The sequence below is a fragment of the Plecotus auritus genome, assembly GCF_963455305.1.
Source record: "Plecotus auritus genome assembly, chromosome: X".
NCBI lineage: Eukaryota > Metazoa > Chordata > Mammalia > Chiroptera > Vespertilionidae > Plecotus > Plecotus auritus.
In genome coordinates, this window is record NC_137784.1 from 108,918,447 (window position 1) to 108,942,873 (window position 24,427).

Below are 24,427 nucleotides of genomic sequence, written 5' to 3' on the forward strand. Positions count from 1 at the left end.
TATAAATTTCTCTTTCAGCACTGCTTTGGCTGCATCGCACATATTTTAAAGGGTGAATTTTTCATTTTAATTCAGTTCTATGTATTTTTAAAATTTCCTTTTAGAATTCCTATGATCCATGGATTGTTTAGAAGTATGCTCTTTAATTTCTAAATGTTGAAGGATTTTCCTTCTTGATTTCTAGTTTAATTCCATCATGGCCAGAGAACATAACCTATATGATTTCAATTTTTAAAAATTTGTTGAGGTTTATTTTAGTACCCTAATATGCTCTCTTGGTGAAATGTTCCATGGGTGCTTGAAAATATATATATTTTGCTGTTGGGTGGAATGAGATAGCTAATGGAAATGAGTAGGCTGTCTAGACATGTATAATTTGCAAGCTCATGTTGAGTATAATTGACTTTTTTTCCCCCTTTTTTTGGCAGAATTGCTCCTGCTTTACTAAGACAGGCATCATATGGCACCATTAAAATTGGCATTTATCAAAGCTTGAAGAAATTATTTGTAGAACGTTTAGAAGGTCAGTATAGACTCCTTATTTTCTTTGGGGGTAATACTCAAGGGGATTATTGAAATCATGCTTAGTAAGAAAGTGTTCATTTTGGGTGAGAATGGGTGACAGTCATTGCAAGGACAAAGTGAGCTTGTACTGATTTGGGATTAATCCTTGCAGAGGTGATAATGTGTTAGAGGGATCTGCTCTTCAAGTCTGTCCCTTTTCCTATCAAAGGGAAAAAAAGGCTTCTGGACATCACAGAGGGAACATGGAATAAGCTTGTCCAGAAAATTAATGCTGTTCTTGTCAGTAAGAGGACTTAGACTATAAAGGACTTCTCTAGCTGCTGAGTTTGACAAATGTTTCTTAGGTGGAGTAATTTTAGGCTATTCTAGATTCTGATGTACCTAGGGCCACCTTATCCACATTCAGTAGTATTATATGGCCCTGTATTTGCTGCTGCAACATTTCCAGCCTGATGCTGTACTAAATGGTTATTTTACTACAGGCCTGGAACTGTTGCATGGTTGGAGACAGCTGGAGGGCCTTTTGGTTAGCAATGGCCTTTGAATCACTTTACTAAATCAACTTATTCTGGAGCTTCTTCTTTGAGGATCCTGAAGGGTTCTCTTCCTAAAGTAATTTCATTTCACAGATTGTTCACTTGGGTTTACCTAGTTTCTGTTTGTGGGCTCTTCATGGTGAAGAAGCATGGTGAAGATTAAATTTTAACTTCAGAAAAATAAGCTCTGTTTTTTTAAAATCCTTATCTGAGGATATGTTTTTATTGGTTTTATTGATTTATTTATCTTTTAAACATATTTTTATTCATTTCAGAGAGGAAGGGAGAGGGAGAAAAGAAACATCAATGATGACAATCATTGATCGGCTGCCTCCTGCATGCCCCCTACTGGGGATCGAGCCCGCAAGCCGGACATGTGCCCTTGACTGGACTCAAACCTGGGACCCTTCAGTCTGCAGGCCGAATCTCTATCCACTGAGCCAAACTAACTAGGGCTGTTTTTATTGATTTTAAAGGGAGAGAGAGCGAGAAAGAAACATCTATGTGAGAGAGAAACATCAATAGGTTGCCTCCTGTATGAGCCCTGACTGGGGATCAAACTTGCAACCTAGGTATGTGCCCTGACCAGGAATCAAACCCGCAACCTTTTGATGCATGGGATGATGCTCCAGCCAACTGAGCCATCTGGCCAGGGGCTCTGTGGGTTTTTTCTCTTTTGTTTTGTTTTTGGTAGCCGAGGGGATTTAGTTCCAAATGACTAGTTTTTCACATTTGATTATAGAAACCTCCTGTAAATAAATAGAGGCTAGTAGATATTGAGGCTAGTAGATATTAAGGCCAATAACAATTAGTATTTAGATAATTTTTTTCTATTAGACAAAGATTTTATCTTTTTTTTTTTTTTTTAATCCTCACCTGAGGATATTTTTCCATTGATTTTTAGAGAGAGTGGAAGAGAGAGGGAAAGACAGAAATATCTATGTGAGAGAAACATCATTGGTTGCCTTCTGCACACGCCCTGACCAGGTTCGGGCCAGGGAGGAGCCTGCAACCGAGGTATGTGCCCTTGACCGGAATCGAACCCAGGACTCTTTGGTCCACAGGCAGACGCTCTGTCCACTGAGCCAAACTGGCTAGGGCAAAGATTTTATCTTTTAAAAAATTTTTTATTGTTGACAGTATTACAGATGTCCCCCATTTTCCCACCCTTTGCCCCCTCTACCCTGCCCACCCCACCCTAGGCCTTCCCCACACTATTGTCTGTGTCCATGGTTTATGTATATGTGCATGTGTTCTTTGGTTAATCTTTTCCCATCCCCTCCACACTGAGATCTGTCATTCTGTTCCATGCATCCATGCCTCTGGACCTATTTTGTTCATCAGTTTATTTTGTTCATTAGATTCCATATAAGTGAGTATCATTTATCTTTTAACATTCAGTCCTGAGTCTTTTGAGTTAATGATTCTCCAGAAAAAGACTTAAAATAGTTTTCTTTAGATGTTTGAAATGATTGAAGGGTAAAATACCACATTTGAATTTGTGTGTGTACTTAGCAGTTACATATAATAATAGAACATGTCCCAGTGTCCTTTAGAAATAGTTTAAAAATGATTTATGTATTACAATTTTTATACGTTTCAGTACTGACTTGAGATCTAGAAATGTGTTCATTTTCATAAGCTTTGTAGTTCATTTCTACAGACATTTCTCTAAGTTTCCCTTCCTCTGATAGCTCAGTACTCTGTTCTCAGAAACTGGTACCTAATAGAAGCAGACATTTCGTTCTTTCTTTCTTTTTCCCCCCTCCTTTTTACAGATGAAACTCTTCTAATTAATATGATCTGTGGGGTAGTGTCAGGAGTGATATCTTCTACTATAGCCAATCCCACCGATGTACTAAAGGTAAGAGAGGTCTGGTAGCATTGGATGTGCAGTGTGATGTGAAAAGAGCATGAGTTTTGAATCAGATTCGGGTTTAGATTCCCCACTCTCACTGGTCTGCTGTAAAACTTTGGGTAAATCACTTAATTGCTTCATTTGTAAAATGAAGATAATTCAGTACTTAATCACATATGGTTGTTAAGGATTATAGATAATACATATATACTAGTATAAACCACCTGTCATTGTACTTGTTCGTAGCAGATGCTCAATAAATAGTAGTCAATTTGTTAAGGTATGCATTAATCCATTGGTCTTCAAACTAGAATATTGAAACCTTTTATAGGTTCTTTCCAAGGACTGTGCAATTTTAAGGAAATTAATTTTAAGATCCCCTACTTCCATTTGTACTCTTTTCTAAAAGTGATCTGAGGGAGAACTTGTATATATAATAGTCCTTTCCCCATTTTACAAAAAAAAGGCATATCCCTTACCCCTTCTAGAGCTTAGTATGGTATATTGACCTGTGGTGTAACCTGGGGTACTGAACAAAGGAATAAATTGAAATGTAGTTTTTGGAAAAGCCTCTTCTAGTACCTAATTGAGGTACCTTAAGTCTATAATGCTTCTGTCTTTTCCTGTCTCATCCACATTTCTATTAAGAGTGAGATTTGGCTTTGAAATGGTATGCATATTTTGGCTTGTGTTGGGATATTCTGAATTCAGAATCAGAACAATATAGGTTAGTGGTGCTGAGTTTTCAAAATATGGATTGCTTTCAGATTTTATCAAAACACAGAATGAAACGTTTATTTTAATATAAATCTTCACCTTATTTTATCTCATTAAAAGGCAGACATTTTCTATTTAACTTATTTAAATGTATGATGAATCAGATTATGATTAATTAAAATTACTAAATACATGATAAAATGTATGTGAGAATCCCAGATCACAAACTTAGACTGTGATGGTAATATAAGATTTATAATCACAGTTGGGCTGTTCAATCCTTTTATCCTTGGATAGCTCTTTCTCTGACTTACTATGTGTTGCTTCTTCGCCTTTGTGCATATAGTTCTGTTTCTGCCTCAATTGCTTTCCCCCCTTTCCTTATGAATTTATCCTTCAAGACTTAAGAACAGGGCCAGGACTAGGACAAGACAAGTAAGGCAATCTCTTTGGTTGCAAAATGTAAGGAGGTACCAAAAACTCAGTAATCAAGAGATAATGTTTTATGCAATATTTTTCAGAAATTAAGATGAATGCAAAAAATTAATGGTGAATAGAATATCAATATTTTGTACAATTAATCTTCTTTGCCTCACCTTAATCCCACCATGTTGGATCCTATTTTAGTTGCAATTTTGATAATTGGTTTATTGTTGGTTTTTGTGCATTAATTTTGATTTTTTAAAAAAATGTTTCATTAAGATGTTATTTATCTGGATTACTGAAGTTTTTTGTGTTTTCCTTCTACATTTTGTGCCTGAGGGAAGTGCCCTGCTTGTTGCTCCACCCTAGTCCCAGACCTGCTCAGGAATCATCTCCTTAAAGAAATCTTGTACTTATCCTATATAATAAGAGAGGAATATGCTAATTATCGGTTACACTGTAATGTCACGACCAATCTACAAGTGGTGGAGAGCTACAGGAGGGCGGGGCAGCGAGCTTGGAGCGGGGAGAGCTACAGGAGGGCGCGGCAGCGAGCTACTCACGCACGGATTCGTGTGCAGGGCTACTAGTCCATACAATATTTGTGGTTTCAGCTTATCTTTGTGGTGATTTCTGATATAATTTGGTTTAGGTTTTTATTTCAACTTTTAGTAGTAGCAGTTGATTTTCTACATAGAAACATGTTGCTGTTACATGATATGTATGGAAACCTAGAATTTTGCTTAATGAAAATCAGTGCTACATTTGGGCCACTAGTATTTAGTGATGACTCCTGTGATTCTTTTTTTGTGTGTTGTTAATCCTCACCCGAGGATATTTTTCCATTGATTTTTAGAGAGAGTGGGAGGGAGGGGGAGAGACACACAGAGAGAAACATTAATGTGAGAGAGACACATTGATTGGTTGCCTCCCACATGCTCTCAGACCAGGGCGGGGATTGAGCCTGCAACCAAGGTACATGCCCTTGATCTGAATCAAACCAGGACAGGTCAGTCTGTGGGCTGACACTCTATCCACTGAAAAAAACTGGCTAGGGCACAACTCCTGTGACTCTGTGTGTGCAGAGTGCTCTATCTCCTTTCCTGTGCTCTTCTCATAATAATAGCAAGCTGATTTTCCTTCGTTTGCAGAATATAGTATCATGCTTTTTACAAATAAAATTCAGTTTAATGTCTTGTAGCATAAAGTTACATTAAAACATTTTTGCTTTTTATAATTACATAAGTAGTTCATGTTAAATGTAGAAAAAAGTGGGAGGCAGAAAAAGCAAAAAGGGGAAAAAATGCTCACGGATAGCCTCATCTCTCAGACTTAAACCATGGTCAACATTTGCGTGTGTATATTCATCCACTCTCTTTGTTGTGCATATGGCTTATTTTAAGAGCACATGTTTTTAATAAAATTTATATAGCATACATACTGCTTTGCAGCCTGTTTTTTCTATTTAGCAATTAGTTATTGACATTTTTTCAGTGTCAAATATTATTCTACAACATAATTTTATGGCTGCACAGTATTCCATTAAATGGATGCACCATAAATTTATGCAGCCAATCCTTTGTGGTTTTTGGATATGTAGACTGTTTTAATTTTTCACTAAATTACTCATATTTTAAATGAATTGTTTTTTTACCTACACTGAGTACTTGTTCTTTCTTTTCCTCAAGTTTTCTTTCAACTCCAGAAATGATAGACCTACATATGAGGAATATGAGGCTGATAAAATCATCTTTACAAGATACTAGAGGCCCAATGCATGAAATTCGTGCAAGAGTAGGCCTTCCTTCCCTTGGCTACTGGCACTGGCTTCCCTCTGGCACCTGGGACCCGGGCCTCTTTCCAGCCACCGGCACCCAGGACCTGGGGTTCCCTCTGGCTGCAGGCAGGCACCTGGGACCCGGGCTTCCCTCTGGCCCCCAGTAGGCACCCAGGACCTGGGCTTCCCTCACAGCCCCAGCTTTATCCGGAAGGTCGTCCAGAAGGACGTCCAGTCTAATTAGCATATTATGCTTTTATTATTATGGATACTTTCTATATATAGTTTAAGTCATTAACTTCATAATAATAGCAGGTTCATTTTTCTTTTTTTAAATTTTTTTATTGATTTCAGAGAGGAAGGGAAGGGAAGAGAGAAATAGAAACATCAATGATGAGAGAGAATCATTGATGAGCTGCCTCCTGCATGCCCCACACAGGGGATCAAGCCACAATCAGGCATGTGCCCTGACTGGGAATTGAAATGTGACCTCCTGGTTCATAGATTGACGCTCAACCACTGAGCCAAGCCGGCTTGGCCTGATTTTCCTTTAATTCCCAAAAACTATTTTCTTAAATTTTAAATGAGTAAAATATCTCATTTTTGTTTTCTCAGTCAAAACAAAATGTTCACCTCTTCTTATTTTAGATTCGAATGCAGGCTCAGGGAAGCTTGTTCCAAGGCAGCATGATTGGCAGCTTCATTGATATATACCAGCAAGAAGGTACCAAGGGCCTGTGGAGGGTGAGTACTCTTTTCCTGATATTGTTGTATACTCAGTTCCTAGAATTTGCAAAGAATAATTTTTATATATAAAGCCATACAATTGTGAACTGTCATCTTATACTGTGTAAGATTCTTGGTAACTCAAAAAATAAGGTAAGTAGCTCCTTATCACCTATGAAAGGACCAGAATTTATCAGTTGTCTTTTTTTCTACTTAATGTTTGGGGGTTATGTATATGAGATAAGATATTACATTATTTGAGATATCATTTTGATTTGTTCAAATTCACAGTGAATTAGTTCTTCAATATCTATTTTTGCCAGTTTTGTACTGACACAGCAATGTCTGTTCATGATACCTCTGTAATGCTTACGTTCTAAAGTTGTTGCCTAAAACAGTGAGTTTGCCGACCACTGACCTAGACTCTCGATTTCAATAATTACAGGCTGTTGTTGTTCCTTGTGATTAAGCCCCTATGCCAGTGGTCGGCAAACTCATTAGTCAACAGAGCGGCAAACCGCGGCTCACAAGCCGCACGTGGCTCGCGAGCCGCAGTTTGCCGACCACTGGCCTAAAACAACCTTTTTAAATCTTTTTAAAGGTAAAAGATGTACTATAAAATATTGAGAAAATATATAAATGAGAAAAAATCCATCAAGTCCCACTAGCTAGAGATAATCACTTTTAACATTTTGTCTTATTATCTTTCAGTCTTCTATCCATACTTCTTTTTTTGTTGTTTTCCTGTAATGATTTATCCTGTTTTAACCACTTAATATTAAGTAAGACTACTAGTAGAATATGCAGAGAGAGTAGAAGGGAAATTCTATTAATAGACTCTTAAAAAAGAGAACTTTGCTTTTTTTCTTCCTTTATAATTTTCCCAAACTTCTTCTTACAGAAATTTCAAACATACAGAAAAGTGGAAAGAATAGAACAATGAATACCTATATACCTGGATTAAATGACTGTTAAAGTTTGGCCATATTTGCTTTATCTATTTATGTATGTATATATACCCTTTTTCTTTTTGCTAAGCTATTTGAAAGGAAAGTTCAGACATCATGGCATTCCCCTAAATACTTCATTATATATCTCTTTAGAATATGGACATTCTCCTACATAATAATAATAATACCATTATCACACCTAAGAAAATTAACAGTAAGTCCCTAATACCTAACATCCAGCCCATATTCAAATTTCCTTTACTGATGAGACCAGGCTAGCTTTCTTATAAAATGATTCCTCATATTTCCTCTGTACTTTCTATAAACTAGAAGTTAAGTCGGTTGGCTTGATTAGATTCATGTTAAACATTTTTGGTAAGAGACATTCATGGGTAAGACTGTATTTCATATGCAACATACTAACAGGCAGATAATGTTGGGTTATCCCATAGTTAGTGATGTCAAGTTTGACTACTTGGTAAGATGATGTCTACTAGATCTCACCTGCGTAAAAGATAAGTTGTTTCCCCATTGGCAATTAGCAAGTAGTCTGTAGGGTTATATTCTAGCATCATGCATGTATCCTATTATCTAATAACCTTTCACCTAATGGTCTTGGTATCCATTAATGATCCTTGAGGTTTGCTTTTTAATAATAGCAGGGTGCTGTTTCTTGATTAGTTCAATTTAAAGCCAGAAAATGGAACTAGCTAGATTTTTTTTTTTTTTTACAAAGTAAGGCTAAAGGAAATAATTGAATTCTAAATAAATAGAATTGAAGATTTGGTCAGGGGAACATAGCTACTTTATTTTTAATTAAAAATTTTAGTTGTGGTAAAATACACATTAAAAAATTTACCATCTTAATGATTTCAAGTTCAGTTGTGTAGAGTACATTTACATTTTTCTGCAACCAGTCTCCAGAATTCTTTTCATCTTGCAAAACTGGAACTCTGTACCCATTAAGCAATCCCCTATTCTCCCCTTCCCCACAACCTTATGCCTTCTGTCTCTATGAATTTGACTATACTGGGTACTTTATATAAGTGGAATCATACTTTTGTCATTTTGTGACTGGCTTATTTCACTTAGCATAGTGCCCTCCAGGTTCATTCATGTTGTCACATGTGTCAGCATTTCTTTCCTTTTTAAGACTGAATAATAGTCTATTGTGTATGTTTATCTGCTCATCTGTTAATAGACATTTAGGTTGTTTCTACACCTTGGCTCTTATGAATAATAGTGCTATGGGCATGGGTGAGTGAAGACTGTGACTTCAGTTCTTTTATGTATATACCCAAAAGTGGGATTGCTGGATTGTATGGTAATTCTATGTTTAATTTTTTGAGGAACTGAACATAGCTACTTTTATGATCCAGGCTACTTACATCATCCAGGCATGTACATTGTGTTATGTATTCTTTTGACACAGACATGTTATTTGCATATTAAAATACAGAATTATATTTTTCATTTCAAAGGGAAATATGTTTGTGTGCATGTTTCTTCAAACACATGGTCCTCTTTGTTTATGCTTCATTTCCCTGCTTTGATTACAATATGGATACTGGAAACATTTCACTTTCTTCCCTACTCCATTGGGAGAAATAATCGCATGAATACAACAATAAAGCGTAACTGGCACTAATGTCAGATTTGGAGAGACAATAGAGTGGTGGGGACTTTGGTAACTGTAAAGCACCTGCTCCGCTCATTGTTGCCATGTGTGATGTGAATTCAGTGTGGCCAAGTTTTCTGGACTTTCAAGAGAAGCTGGAAATCTGCATTTCTATGTGAAGTGTCCTGGTTTTTTATGTGTTGACAGCTTATTCAGCCTTCTAGAAACACCGTTTGGTGAAACAAAACATGTCTGAATTCAGCCCATGGACTCCAGTTTGGGACATTAGTGTTCACCAAAGTAGTCTTCTGTAAAGGTAGTCTTCTAACAGAGTTGAGCAGATGGATGGATCAGAGAGGAAGGCATTTTTGGGCCAGTCAGCCTGATCAGCAGAATAAAACATGGTGACAGCACAGCTATATTACTTCCACTGAATACATTGAGTTAGGAATTTTTTAAAATATATTTTTATTGATTTTAGAGAGGAAGGGAGAGGGAGAGAGAGATAGAAACACCAATGATGAGAATCATCCATTGGCTGCCTCCTGAATGCCCCCTACTGGGGACTGAGCCTGCAACCTGAGCATGTGCCCTTGACCGGAATAGAACCTAGGACCCTTCAGTCCGCAGGCTGATGCTCTTTCCACTGAGCCAAACCAGCTAGGGTGAGTTAGGAAATTTAGAGATGATTGAATAATATAACAGGTCTTCCAGAAAGCAGTTGTCCCCACAGTATGTTATGTTCAATTTTCAATGACATTTGAACACAATCTATAATAATAAAAGCATAATATGCTAATTAGACTGGACAGCTGAACAACCTTTTTTTAAAAACATATTTTATTGATTTTTCACAGAAAGGGAGAGGGATAGAGAGTTAGAAACATCGATGAGAGAGAAACATCGATCAGCTGCCTCCTGCACACCCCCCACTGAGGATGTGCCTGCAACCAAGGTGCATGCCCTTGACCGGAATCGAACCTGGGACCCTTCAGTCCACAGGCCGATGCTCTATCCACTGAGCCAAACCAGTTAGTGCCCAAACTACCTTCTGGATGTCATTCCGGACATCCTTCCGGACGACCTTCCATATGTCATTCCGGACGACCTTCCGGATGAAGCTGTGGTGGCGGGGGCCAAGGCAGAGGTGGTTAGGGGAGATCAGGCAGGCAGGCAGAGTGGTTAGGGGTGATCAGGCAGGCAGGTGAGCAGTTAGGGGAGATCAGGCAGGCAGGCAGAGTGGTTAGGGGTGATCAGGCAGGCAGGCGAGCAGTTAGGGGTGATTAGGCAGGCAAATGGTCAGGGGCGGTCAGGCAGGCAGGCGAGTGGTTAGGGGTGATCAGGCAGACAGGCAGATTGGTTAGGGGCGATGAGGCAGGCAGGCGAGTGGTTAGGAGCCAGTGGTCCTGGATTGCGAGAGGGATGTGCGACTGCTAGTTTAGAGGCTATCCTGCTGCGGGATTGGGCCTAAACCGTCAGTCGGACATCTCCTGAGGGGGTTCCGGATTGCGAGAGGGTGCAGACCGGGATGAGGGCCCTACCCCCCTGCATGAATTTCATGCACTGGGCCTCTAGTTTACTTATAAAAGTAAAACATTTGTGGTGAAGGCCTGGGGTGGGGTGGGGTGGGGTGGGAATCAGATGGAGAAGGAAAGTGGGGGGATAATGGGGACATCTATAATACCCTCAACAATAAAGATAAATAATTTAAAAAAATAAAAGTAAAACATTCATTGTGATTTTTAAAATATAGATAGATATAAAAATGAAAACTGGTCTGTTATCCTAATGCCAGATGAAGAATAATATTTTGGTGTATTTCCCTCTAATCTTTTACAAAAATTTGGCATGTGTGCATACCTTTTTGCCTAAGTTAGAATAGTACTATGTGTAATTTTATGTCTTGCCTTCTTTAAGGTTATATCATAAGTATTTTCTTGTGTCAGTATTCTTCAAAATATGACTTTAAATGCTCTAGCAGCCCTGCACTATAATGTGAGCTGTAATATGCTGTTGAGTGAAACTCTGGTAGTATTATCCCAGGAGGATTTATAAGGAAGTATTGCTTTTGCTTTGGCCTTCTCTCTGGCTGCAGCATACCTTTGCTGGCATCCTAGTGTGTTTTTTCTGCATATCCTAAAATTCTGTGAATTAAACTTGGAAGTGCTTCTCTCCCCACTGACTTCTGCTTCATGGCTTTATTTGATTTTTTATAACATCTTTATTGAGATAATTCACATACCATTAAATTCACCGTCTTAAAGTGTACAATATAATGGTTTTTAGTAATTCACAGACTTGTTCCAGTAGTAGGCATTGATTTGAAAGAGTGATGTCTGTACTCCAGACTTGGATTTTTCTGTCACTTTTTAACTCACAATTTATTTTGTTCACTTTTGGACTTATGCCACACTACCTGTGTATTTTCTTGGTGTCTAATGTCACTTACGTCTTATAGGGTGTCGTTCCAACTGCTCAGCGGGCTGCTATTGTTGTGGGAGTAGAGCTACCAGTCTATGATATTACGAAGAAGCACTTAATATTGTCAGGGGTGATGGGAGACACAATTTTAACTCACTTTGTGTAAGTATGATAGGTTGTGCTCATGCCATATTACCAGCACACAAAAAATCTCACTGAAATCCTCATAGAATTGATACCTTTATTCTACATCCCAGATGCTATGGGCGCTTTGGTACTTGGGGGCAGTATCTAATACAGCAGGCTGTCAGATTTTTGTCAGTGTTTGCATTTGTTCATACACAGCCTGTATATCTAATAAGCTCATCTGTTATTTGCTTTGGTTTATTTTAGGACAGAAAGCAAACTTTTCTCAATGAGAATCAGAAAAGTCAAATTGTATAGGGCCTGTGAAACAAAACCATAATTTTGGGCTGAAGACTATTGCCAGTCACATCCTACATTTTCTTCATCTTGCAACTTTTATGGTATTTTACTACTGAAATGCATTTGGCATATGATCCTATGTTTTGAAAAATCTACATAACTAATACATGATGTATGATACTTCCTGTTTAGGAATCTTGCTAGACTTTTAAATTGTCCCCCTTTAAGAAAAAAAAGCTGTGTAAGTTTCAGATTGAAAAGTGAAAAGGACAACTTTTAAATGATATCTCTTTAGAACATATTTTCTTTCTTTTTAGATTATAATGAAAGGGCAAGTGCCAGGTTTTATCTGATGAGTCTGACTCATTGTACATTTAAGTTTGCCCTCATTTCTGTTTAGGGGGCATGAGTGGAAGAAGGGCAGTCTATCTACTTGAACTTTTCATTTTTAGTTCCAGTTTTACATGTGGCTTGGCTGGGGCTCTGGCTTCTAATCCAGTTGATGTGGTTCGAACTCGCATGATGAACCAGAGGGCAATCGTGGGACATGTGGACCTCTACAAGGGTACTTTGGATGGTATTTTAAAGGTATGCACACTGTGGGCTTGCATTGCATTTTAAGTTTTCTTTGATGTCTTAGACCTTCTTTCAAGCCTTATTCTTAATTGCTACATATAATTCTGAAGATGGAAGAGTTATCATGTATATGTTAATAGACTGTCAGAGTAATTTCCAGGTAGAAAAGCTGTGTCCTTGGCAATCTGCTGATGCTTAGTCGTCCTTAATATTATTATTCCAATTTGAATGCTTGTGACTGTAGGATACTTTTATCAATAGCACCATGTACAATTGATATAAAGGACGTAATGTATCCCACATTTGCCCATTTCAAACAAGACAGAGACCCTGTGATAGAAAATCTGGTACTCAGTTTCAGTTCAGCATTGTGCTATTGTTCACACTTTTGCTTTAAAAGTTTCCACTATGTTATTCTTGTAGATAGTTGAATATCGTAAATGAATTTTGTATGATATAATCACTGGTGATAATACTTCTACAAAAACAAATTTGAGGCTAAAATACGATATTGCCATATAGTTTCTCTGTGGTTCAGCTTAGTTTAACAACTTTCTATTATAGATCAGCCACATTTTAGTAGGCACAGAGAAATTATAGTATACTGTAGGTGTACAACATAATTAACACAGCTTGGTAAGTGAAAAACTCAGGGATCTATGGGAGGAAATTTTAATCCAATTTGGAAGTTTGGGATGGGTTCCCTGTAGGTGGTGGCATCATGAATAATAGTAACTCATATGTTGAGTGCTTTACTATATATTTGGAACTATTCTAATGAGACCTTACATATTATTTTAGTGGTGACCATGTGGTGGCATTCATTGACAGAGGCATCACAGGAAGAGGAACAGGTTTTGTGGGAGACATCATAGTTTTGGGCACTTAGTTTGAAGTTCATGAGTAACACACAGTGGATATACTATCTAATAAAAGAGTAATATGCAAATTGACCGTACCTCCGCTACTCCCAGCAGCCAATCAGGAGGAAGTATCCAAATTAACCCAACCAAGATGGCTGTGGCCACGGAGAGAGCAGGAGGCTTGGGTTTCTCCGGCAATGGAGAAAGCCAAGCTTTCTGCCTGCCCTGGCGGGCCCAGGCCTCCACTCAAGGTTACAAAGTTTCAATTATAGAAGATAAATAAATCCCAGATACCAGGGCCTCCGCTTGGGTCACTGGGGGGCATGGCTGGCCTGCAAACCACCACAGGCCCCTCACCCAGGCCACCCCACGCCCCAAGGGAACCCCCACCCTGATTCGGGACACCCTTCAGGGCAAACCAGCTGGCCCCCACCCGTGCACCAGGCCTCTATCTTATCTAATAAAAAGAGTAATATGCAGATTGACCATCACTCCAACACACAAGATGGCTGTCCCCATATGGTCAAAGATGGCTGCCCCCATGTCGACACAAGATGGCCACCAGAGGATGGCCAGCAGGGGAGGGCAGTTGGGAGGGACCAGGCCTGCAAGGGAGGACAGTTGTGGGTGATCAGGCCAGCAGGGGAGGGCAATTGGGAGGGACCAGGCCTGCAAGGGAGGGCAGTTGGGGGCAATCAAGCCTGCAGGGCGGGAAGTTAGGGGTGACCAGGCCGGCAGAGGAGGGAATTTGGGGGCAACTGGACCTGCAGGGAAGGGCAGTTGGGGGGGACCACGCCTGCAGGGGAGGGCAGTTAGGGGTTACCAGGCCTGCACAGGAGGGCAGTTAGGGGCAAACAGGCTGCCAGGGGAGCAGTTAGGCATCAATCAGGCTGGCAGGGGAGTGGTTAGGGGGTGATCAGGCTGGCAGGCAGAAGCGGTTAGGGGCAATCAGGAAGGCAGGCAGGCGAGCAGTTGGGAGCCAGCAGTCCTGGATTGTGAGAGGGATGTCCGACTGCCCGTTTAGGCCCAATCTAGGATTGGGCCTAAACGGGCAGTCGGACATCCCTCGAGGACTCCCAGATTAGAGAGGGTGCAGGCTGGGCTGAGGGACCACCCCCCCCCCCCCGCCGTGCACAAATTTCGTGCACTGGGCCTCTAGTCTTTGGATATATTAGTCTTCACTCAGAGGAGAGTTCGTGGGTGTAGCCAAGAGCCTTGGGAATCAATAGTGTACAGGTGTTACATAACTGTGGAGGGGGAGACCAAGGAGAGCAGGTAAAGGAGTTCACAACATTTTTGTCTTCCTAGCACACTGGAGTGTTAAAAAATTCCTTCCATTAATGGTGATTCAGAGGCAGTGATTCTCAGACTCGGGGAGTAGAGTTTGACAAAAGCCCCCCTTGCTGTTTCTCACATGCTCACCCTTCCACTTGACAATCACTGAAGTAGAGAGAAGAGTAGGGCTAAGGAAAGAAATGCAATTATTAAGACCTTCGCAGATGAGGAATTCAGGGAAGACATAAAAAGGTAACAGTTCAAAAGATATGAGGAAACTTAGAAGAGAATACTAGTAGACATCATGGAAGCAAAGGGAGTAATGAGTTTCAAGAAGGGGTAATTATTTAATGTCAAATGGAATAAAGAGATCAGAATAGGACTGCAAAGTATCTATTGGATTTAATATTTTCTATAAGAGGTTTGCTAGGTTAGTGTTAGCAAAAGCCAGATTGCTGTGCATTGAGTGTGTTTAATCATTCATTCGATACAAAAATGTTTGTGTTTTATGTGCCAGGTACTGTTCTAGGTTGGTGAACAGAAAAGTCCTGCCTTTCATGACACTGTAATTCTAATTGGAAGAGACAGATAAACACATAGGAAGTGAGGAAAGTAGAGAATGTTGGTTAAGAGGAGATAGAAGGTACAATAATATAGTAATAGCTAGCATTTATTGAATGTTTATTATGTATCACACTGTAATATATCCTTTAACTCACATCAACACCATTTTATAAAATTGATTTTAGTTTCAGAGTAGCCAAGTATTTATCCAAGATTACACACCTAATATGTGTCAGCTCTGGGATTTAAACTAGGACCTGTCTTGATTCCAAAGTTTGTACTTGTAACCACTCTCCTGTGTTATATAGGAGGAAACATTTTCATGTTGGAAGTAACCTTTAATTGCTTATATCTACTCACTGATTCACTTATCTGCTATTAAAATTCTTTAAAAACAATTTAACTCTATATTATCATGATATATAATAGCATCATACTTTGTTATTTTATCTCTAAGAGTCCCTAAACACTTTGGCGAATGGAATAATGCATTAATCTCTGACATAGAAATGAGCAACTGCAAACCTCATACTGTCACCTCCATCTTAAAACCATTGGGTGGATTTTCATTGATTCAAGGCTCTATATGATTTGACCTCTTTTTACTTCCACAGTCTTATCTTTCCTACCTTTATTCTGCATTCCAGATCTACTGAGCAATTTCTAGTACTTGACTTTCTTTCATCCCAAGTTTTCTTCCAAGCCATATACTTTGTTAGATGCTCCCCACTCCACCTTAAGTCCCTTGGCTAGCTCCTGCTCATTTTTAGATCTCGTTACTTTTTCATAAAGGCCTTCCCTGATTGTTAAACTAGGTTATGTGTATATAGTTTAGTGCACTTGCTCTATCATAGCATTTATTATATTTTTAAAAATCTTTATTGAGGACTAATTCACATATCATAAAATTAACCTATTCAAAGTAGCTTTTGGTATATTCACAGATATGTGCAACCATCATCACCACATTTTCATTACTTCAGAAAGAAACCTCATTCCCTCTATCTCCCCCAGCTCTAAGAAAATACTAATCTTTCTTTACTGCAGATTTGCCTATTCTGAATATCTCATATAAATGGAATTTTAGAAAATGTGACCTTTTTGACTGGCTGGTTTCATTTTACCATAATGTTTTAAGGTTCATCCATGTTATAGCATGTATCAGTACTTTGTTCCTTTTTTTAATTTGATCTTTTTTTTTACTTTGTTCCTTTTTATAACTGGATAATATCCCATCATATGGCTATATCACATTCACATTCATTTCATTTTATTGTAATTACTTTTACTTTTTAATTATTTTTTAATTTATTAGGGTGACAATGGTTAATGAAACCATACAGGTTTCAAGTGTACAACTCAATAAGACATCATCTGCCCTAGTTTCCCATCATCATCATCACTGAGTCACTATCTCATACATTCTGTTAGTTTATTCACAGCATTTACTAATATCTGAAATTATACTCTTTATTATTTGTGTGTTTATTGACTAAATCTGTGGTTCTAGGTTATCTGTATCTGGGCTTTACTTTTGCATCATGCATTCATTACCCAAAGTAAAGTCTCTTTCCGTCCTCATTTATCCCCCTTTTGTCCTCTTCTACCTTCCCCCACCCCTTTTCCCTCTGGCTATCACCATAATGCATGGAAAAAGTAGGTTAATAGTTATTTGTATGGAAAGTAATATAATAATTAATAAACTATAATACAAGAATAAACTATGTTTCATATACTCATAACTGTAAACTTACTTTTGCCACCCCTTATATTTTTCTGCTTAATCTTTCACCTTTTTTCACCCAGCCCCCAAACCCCTCCCCTCTGTAATTACATTTAATATCTGTCATCCAATAGACTGTAAGTTCCTTGAAGGCAGGATAGTGTGTATCTTGTTTATCATTTTATCTACAACAAATTATTTGTTAAATGAATGCATAACTTCATGAAGTAGCCTATTGTCTCTGTTTATCTATAAAAGTTCTTGTTTGTTTTTACACAACTGCCTCAAGCCAAAAAATGTGCCTCCTAGTACTAATGTTCTAAAGAAGTTAGTCAATATTTTGGAGCTTTATAAGGATCCAGATGGCGTGGAAGTGTTAGACACTCTCACTGTGTATGTCCATTCACTCAACAAATGCAGGGCATCCCCCCAAAATTTTTATACACTTTTAACAGCTGATAACTCAATTTTGAAAATGAAATGTATTTTAATAAACACTGCCTTTATAATTATTCAAAGTGTATGTATACATTATTTTGGGCACCCTGTATTTACTTAGATATTTATTGGAAACTTTACTGTGCCAGACAGTGTTAGCTGGTGGGGATATAATGGTGAATGAGACAAACATAGTCCATGCTTTCCTGGAGATTTTGTTCTAGTTGAAGGGGACAGACAATAAATACACAATAATAAACAGTATAATTTCAGGTAGAAGTAAATGCTGTGAAGAAACTAACAGAATGTATGAGCTAGTGACTCAGTGATAATGATGGGAAACTAGTTCAGCTAGGGTAGCCAGGAAAAGGCTGTGAGCAGTTGACATTTGAGCAGAGGTCTGATGGTGAGAAGGTGGCCATGTGAAGATTGGAGAGAAAAGTATTTCATAAAGAAGGAACAGGTACAAAGGTCCTGAGTTAGGAATGAGCTGGACATGTTCAAGGGTTAAAAATAAGGCTGGCGTGCCTGAGTATGGTAAATGAAGGACAAAGTAGTAGGAAATGAAACTGGAGAGAGAGGGAGGGGCTAAATTATGTAGGATCCTAAATGTCATCACAGAAAACTTGCGGTTAGAATGAATTCCACTGGGAAGTCATTGGGGAGCTTTAAGCAGGAAAGTGACACTGTCTCATTTAAAAATTTAAAAGATTGTTTTGGCTTCCAGGTGGAGATTGTAGACCAATTCGGAGGTTTATTGTGGTAGTCTAGGTGAGAGGTGATGGGGTTGGATTGTATTTCTAAGGTCCCTTATAATTTTAGCTATCTATGGTTCTAGGTTATCTGCATCTGAGCTTTACTCTTGCTGATTTTCACAATTTTTCAACATTTGTTTTGCTCATAATCCTTTGACATTTGCTCATAATCCATTGGGGGAAGCATATTATCACTGTGCTTTCATAAGTAATGCCCTAGTTATGTTGCTGTTTGCTCCAAAAAATGCTTAGTAAGGATAATTATCTCGAGTGCTCATTTTTTTTTCAATTTAAGTATAGTTGGTATACAATATGTTAGTTTCAGGTGTACAATATAATGATTTGACATTTATATACCTTATGATATGATTACCACCATATAACATAGCAATTCCACTTTGGGGAATTTATCTAAAGAAATCAAGCATAGGATAAGGGATATTTATAAGTGTGGATTCTCAAATTATTATCTAGTCCCGATATATTTACTTTTTAGTATAGTGGTGGGTTTCACTTCACCAGTGGAAAGGCAAAATAACATTTTTTGTTGTTGTTAATCCTCACCTGAGTATATTCTTCCATTGATTTTAGAGAGAGTGGAAGGAAGGCAGGGAGAGAGAGAAAAAGAAACATTGATGTGAGAGAGACACATCCATTGGTTGCCTCCCAAATGGGCCCCGATCAGGGCTGGGGATCTAGCCTGCAACTGAGGTGCATGTCCTTGACTGGAATTGAACCCAGGTGGGCTGATGCTCTTGCCCAGCCTTGGGCAAACTACGGCCCGCGGGCCGGATCCGGCTGTTCTATCCGGTTCTCTTGCTCTCCCCTCCGCTCCTTTACTTTGAATTTATATTAGTTCACACAAACACTCCATCCATGCTTTTGTTCCGGCCCTCCGGTCCAGTTTAAGAACCCATTGTGGCCCTCGAGTCAAAAAGTTTGCCCACCCCTGCTCTAGCCACTGAGCCAAACCGACTAGAGCAGAATAACATTTTTTCCAATGTCTTAACACAATGCCTAAATTACAGGAGTCACTTAAGAGATAACCTGTCCATTAAATAGGAACTGTTTCTATAGGTTGGTTTCATTATATACCACTGGTTTATGACCTTTGATATACATAATTTTTCCTTTAATTCATAATAACCATTAAGCTGGTATGTGTAGACCACCTTTGAAACAGGAAACCCAAACTCAAAGGAATTCACAATTTTCCTCATGTGATCCTCAGAGCATTGATATGAGGTAGGCCCTAGCATTACATAGAACTTACAGTGATGAACCAGTGATGAAATGTTATTTGATGGCTTGACTGGGGCTGGGATATCTGCTTCAAAAATCATTCATGTGGCTGTTAGCAGGAAGCCTCTGTTCCTCTCTGGCTGTTGGCAGGAGGCCTTAGTTTCTCACATGTGGGCCTCTTCATGACATGGAAGCTGGCCTCCTCCAGAGTGAGTGATCTAAAAGAGAACAAGGCAGAAGCTTTATATATAAAGCATCCTATATAATAAAAGGCTAATATGCAAATCGACCAAACAGCAGAACATCCGGTCGCTATGGCGTGCACTGACCACCAGGGGGCAGATGCTCAACGCAGGAGTTGACCCCTGGTGGTCAGTGCGCCAGAAGCCGGGCTCATGGCTGGTGAGCGCAGCGGCAATGGCGGGAGCCTCTCCTGCGTCCACGGCAGTGCTAAGGATGTCTGACTGACGGCTTAGGCCTGCTCCTTGTTGGACATCCCCCAAGGGCTCCCAGACTGTGAGAGGGCGCAGGCCAGGCTGAGGGACCCCCCCCCCATGAGTGCACAAATTTCATGCACCGGGCCTCTAGTCTTTTATAACAAAGCATTGGAGGTGACATATTCACTACTGCTTTATTCTATTTGAGACACAGACCAATCCTGATATGTGTGGGTGAGCCTACACAAGGGTGTGAAAAACTGGAGGTGGCTTTCTTTGGGGACCATCTTGGAAGCTGTCTACCACAGATACTTTGTTTCTCTTGTTTACTAGTATTACTGTTATCTCAGCATCAAGAATACATTTGCATATGGTAGGTGCTCAATATTTGTTGAATGAATGGGTAGATTTATTTAGATTACCTTTGAATTCAAATGTGTGTTTTTAGAAAAAAAGAACTATTCATGGAGCCAAGAGTTGTTGCGGAGGGACTTGGAAGATGAGTATTAAAATGCAAGTAATTGTCAGATGTAAAGAGTAAGGGGAATTCACTCTATTTTTTATTACATCTTTCAGATGTGGAAACACGAGGGCTTTTTTGCACTCTATAAAGGATTTTGGCCAAACTGGCTTCGACTTGGACCCTGGAACATCATTGTATCCTTTTAGAACATGAGAATGAAAGCAAATACTTTAAGCTCCCAGGTAATTCTAAGCTATGGGAAGGAAAATTTGATCCTTGAAGCGTTTAGGCAAGTGAGAAACCTAAGCATTCTAATGGTGACCATTGAGGATGGAATTAAGAAATAACTTTCAGTTGGAGTCTAATACAAACTGAAAGGGCTAGAAAAGACATAGCAAAGTGTCCTTAAAAACACACACACACACACAAAACACTAACAATAACAGCCAAATCTGGAAGGGGCTATGAAGTTTTTGGAAACCCTGCTGGGAAATGCCCACAGAAAAGTCCATGCTGAGGAGATCCATATTTCCTATCCCGTAACTATAGGACCAAAACAGCTGGGGAAATAATAAGACAGAAAACATTGATAGGGTGAAAGAATCTAAGGCCAAGTAGGGCTATTTCCTCAGGGGTGAATCTCCTTCCTTTAACTGTGTTTGAGTGCCTTCTACATGCAGAGTCATGAATTGGATGCTGTGGGTGGTGGTGTGTGTAGAGTGGTGAGCACTGCATGGTTGAAAAGTTATTTCCTGCCCTTGTGGAGTCTATAGGTTGAGGGAGGTAGTATTTCTCACCCTCCTTGGGATTGCTCTGATTACTTAATGTCTGCAAACCATTATTCTAGAACTGAATTACATGTTACCATTGATGTTCTTGGTTGTGTGTTATTTGCCCCTGAAGACTCCAATTATGTTAGAATTTTAATCTGTTTATATTGCTAAATGCCAATGAAGATAATGGGAACATGGTGGGCATTCAGTACATGCTTGATTTGCCAGGTATTGTTTTTAAAAAGACTTTTAAGCACGTGCAACTTAGAATAGCACAAACTAAGTACCTTAATTTAAGAATGCAATGCACAATTTTTGAACTAGGTTTGGCTTTCTGTGTTAATCCAGTGATCTTCCATGACTTACTCTTCAGTTTTTTATCACGTATGAGCAGCTTAAGAGACTTCAGATCTAAGGACTGAATTACATGTGAGCCAAGCCCTGCCAATCTTTCTACTTTTTTTCCCTTTTCCTTCTTTAAATGTATTTTGACAAAGTTGTGAGTGTTTACTGAACCATTGGTCTCCCAACGGCCTCCTGATGGAAGAACAATAGATAGGATTGTTCAAAATTGTTCATTTGTTTGTGTTACCTTGTTAACTTCCTTGAGAGGAAGTGTTAACATTGAGATTCTGGCACCAGATTGGTATCTTCTATGAAGATGGATACTGATGGGTGACATTCAAAATGGCCTTCTTTTCAAATGTGGGTTAAATGTAGTTTGTTAGCCTCAGACTTGGGTGAGAGCAGAAGGCATAGGCCAGGGCAGTTATTGCTATGTATGTTACAGACCTCGGTTCTCATTAAAGTATTTATTGGAAGAATTCCTTTGGTTTTGTCTTCATTTACCATTTTCTCCTTTCCCAACTCTTTATAAGTTACATTCTCCGGAGACTGATAAAGAGAAGGTGTCTATGAAACGGAGTCTGGACTCTTACAGCATATTTATGAGCACAGACTAAGTGCATTGTGCTTTCCCACTGTCATTCATTGTCATAATACCACTCACTTGTAAACGTTAGGCAAGTGGTCCTTTTCTAATCATGAATAAAAAAACAAGTAACTAATTTAGAAGTTTGTACAGATAAAATGCTAAAAGAGACTTAAAATAGAACTCTGTGTCTAGGCTTCGAATTGTCTTACAAGCAAAATGTTCTGCCTACTTTCTTGTACTAGAATAGTGCCTAGCACATTGTAGGCACGCAAATATTTGTGGAATAAGTAGTTTAGTTCTTCATCCTTATCCATTCATTATTTGTTCAAACAACATTATGTGTCTCTTATGTCTTAGATGCTGGGAATATAAAAATGAGTTAAGATGGTCTCTGTTTCCAAGCTCACATTATAATAGATAATTACAGTAGGTGCTATATACTATGTGAAAGATGAACTGCAGGAGCACAGAGGAGGGAACTAGAGGATTGGCCAAGGACTTCATAGTGGAGGTTATATTTGTGCTAAAAAGCATATGTTACAATATGGGTGAGACAGGGAAGGACATTCCAGACAGGGGAATGAGAAAAGTTCAGTGTGGCTAAGATGTAGGACAGTGGTTTTCAAATACGACGTGAGGCAGATCACCTGGCGATCTTGTGAAAATGTAAGTTCCCATCATCTGAGAACCTAAACTTACTTGGGGCAAAGGCATTTTGCTTTTGTTACAGGTACTAAACCTGGTCCTTACATTATACTTTGAGAAACACTGGTAAAAAAAATGTGGGCTAGACTGAAAGGAAGAATAGTGTGGCCAAAGTGTCAAATTATGAAGGGTCTCTATATGCCCAAAGAAAGAGTTTGACTTTTATCCTGAGGGATAGGGCAGACAAAGGAAGTTTAAAATAGGGAAATAACATTAACAACCTTTGTTTTTAGGAAGATAACCCTAGTGTGGAGGGCATCCTGGAGGGGAACAGCCCTAAAAAGGTTAAGACACACTGAAATCTACTTCCCTTTATGTCCAGGTAAACAAAACAGAGTCCAGATAAACTAAGAAAATTTGTCCCAAGTCACATAGCCATATTGAGACTAGCACATAGTTATCAGATTTCTTTGTCTCATTCTACCACCCACAGTGCCTTCTTAACTGCCACTCTAAAGTACTACCTTTTCAAAATTAATTTTAATAGGTTTTATTTTTTTAGAGATGTTTTAGTTGCAAAATTAATCTTTTATAGACAGCAAGCTACACGAAGCTTGGTGATCCCATTCAGTGTTATGGCTTTAAATATCATATATATATCCTTACTAAAGCTTTAAGGACTGCTGTCTTTATAGTAGCCAAAATCATGGGAAGATAGTTCAAATTAAAGTCCCTTCCTCTCTGTAAAAAATCAATAAAATATATTAAAAAAAGAATAGGTTATTTGAGACTAGCACATAGTTATCAGATTTCTTTGTCTCATTCTACCACCCACAGTGCCTTCTTAACTGCCACTCTAAAGTACTACCTTTTCAAAATTAATTTTAATAGGTTTTATTTTTTTAGAGATGTTTTAGTTGCAAAACAAAATTGTGCAGAAGGTACAGAGATTTCCCATGTACTCTATGCCCACATTAGCATAGCTCCCTTCCCCACAACAAAATTGTTCACCAGAGTGATTAATTTGTTACAATTTAGAAATCTACATTGGCATATCATTTTCACCCCAAATCTATGATTTACATTAGGCTTCCCTCTTGGGGTCATATATTCTTTGGGTTTTGACAAATGTATAATGACATGTATCTATCATTATAGTATCATACAGAATTAGTTTCACTGTCCTGAAAATCATCTGTGCTCCACCTATTCATTCCTCTCCCTTAATACTAGAATCCATTGACCCTTTTACTGTCTCTGTGGTTTTGCCTTTTCCAGAGTGTCATATAGTTGGAATCACACAGTATGAAGTCCTTTCAGATTGGCTTCTTTCACTTAGTAATATGCACTTAAGGTTCCTCCATGGGTTTTCTTGGCTTTATATCTCATTTTCTTTTGGATGTATCACAGTATATTCATTCACCTACTGAAAAGGATGGATGTCTTGCTTGCTTCCAAGTTTTGGCAATTATGAATAAAGCTGCTATAAACATTCATGTGCAAATTTTTTATGTGAACACAAGCTTTCAGTTCATTTGAGTAAATACCAAGGAGTGCAGTTGCTGGAGAGTATAGTAAGAGTATGTTCAGTTTTATAAGAAAAATAGTGGCCCAGTGCACAAAATTCATGCACTCGTGGGGGGGATCCCCCAGCCTGGCCTGTGCCCTGTCACAGTGCAGGAGCCCCATGATCCATCATCCCAAAGAGGTAGGCCCCACCCACCCATCCGTGGCTCCTCAATGGATTGCCCCAAAGAGGTAG

General features: G+C 38.9%; 1 protein-coding gene across 5 annotated transcripts in view; it reads left to right on the top strand.

Moving 5' to 3' along the window:
• Nucleotides 1–24,427, top strand: part of SLC25A14 (solute carrier family 25 member 14) — a 58,184-nt gene that overhangs the window by 10,200 nt on the left and 23,557 nt on the right. For 4 of the 5 annotated variants that reach the window (XM_080652091.1, XM_080652095.1, XM_080652093.1 and 1 more), the window contains 7 exons: nt 429–523; nt 2,840–2,925; nt 6,485–6,580; nt 11,589–11,713; nt 12,430–12,565; nt 20,427–20,507; nt 21,460–21,910. In XM_080652091.1, the coding sequence (XP_080508217.1) occupies nt 429–523; nt 2,840–2,925; nt 6,485–6,580; nt 11,589–11,713; nt 12,430–12,565; nt 20,427–20,507; nt 21,460–21,501 (661 nt within the window). In that variant the 3' untranslated portion in view covers nt 21,502–21,910. Of the gene's footprint in view, nt 1–428; nt 524–2,839; nt 2,926–6,484; nt 6,581–11,588; nt 11,714–12,429; nt 12,566–20,426; nt 20,508–21,459; nt 21,911–24,427 lie in introns of those variants that run through there. The other variant, XM_080652092.1, reaches the window with a different exon arrangement.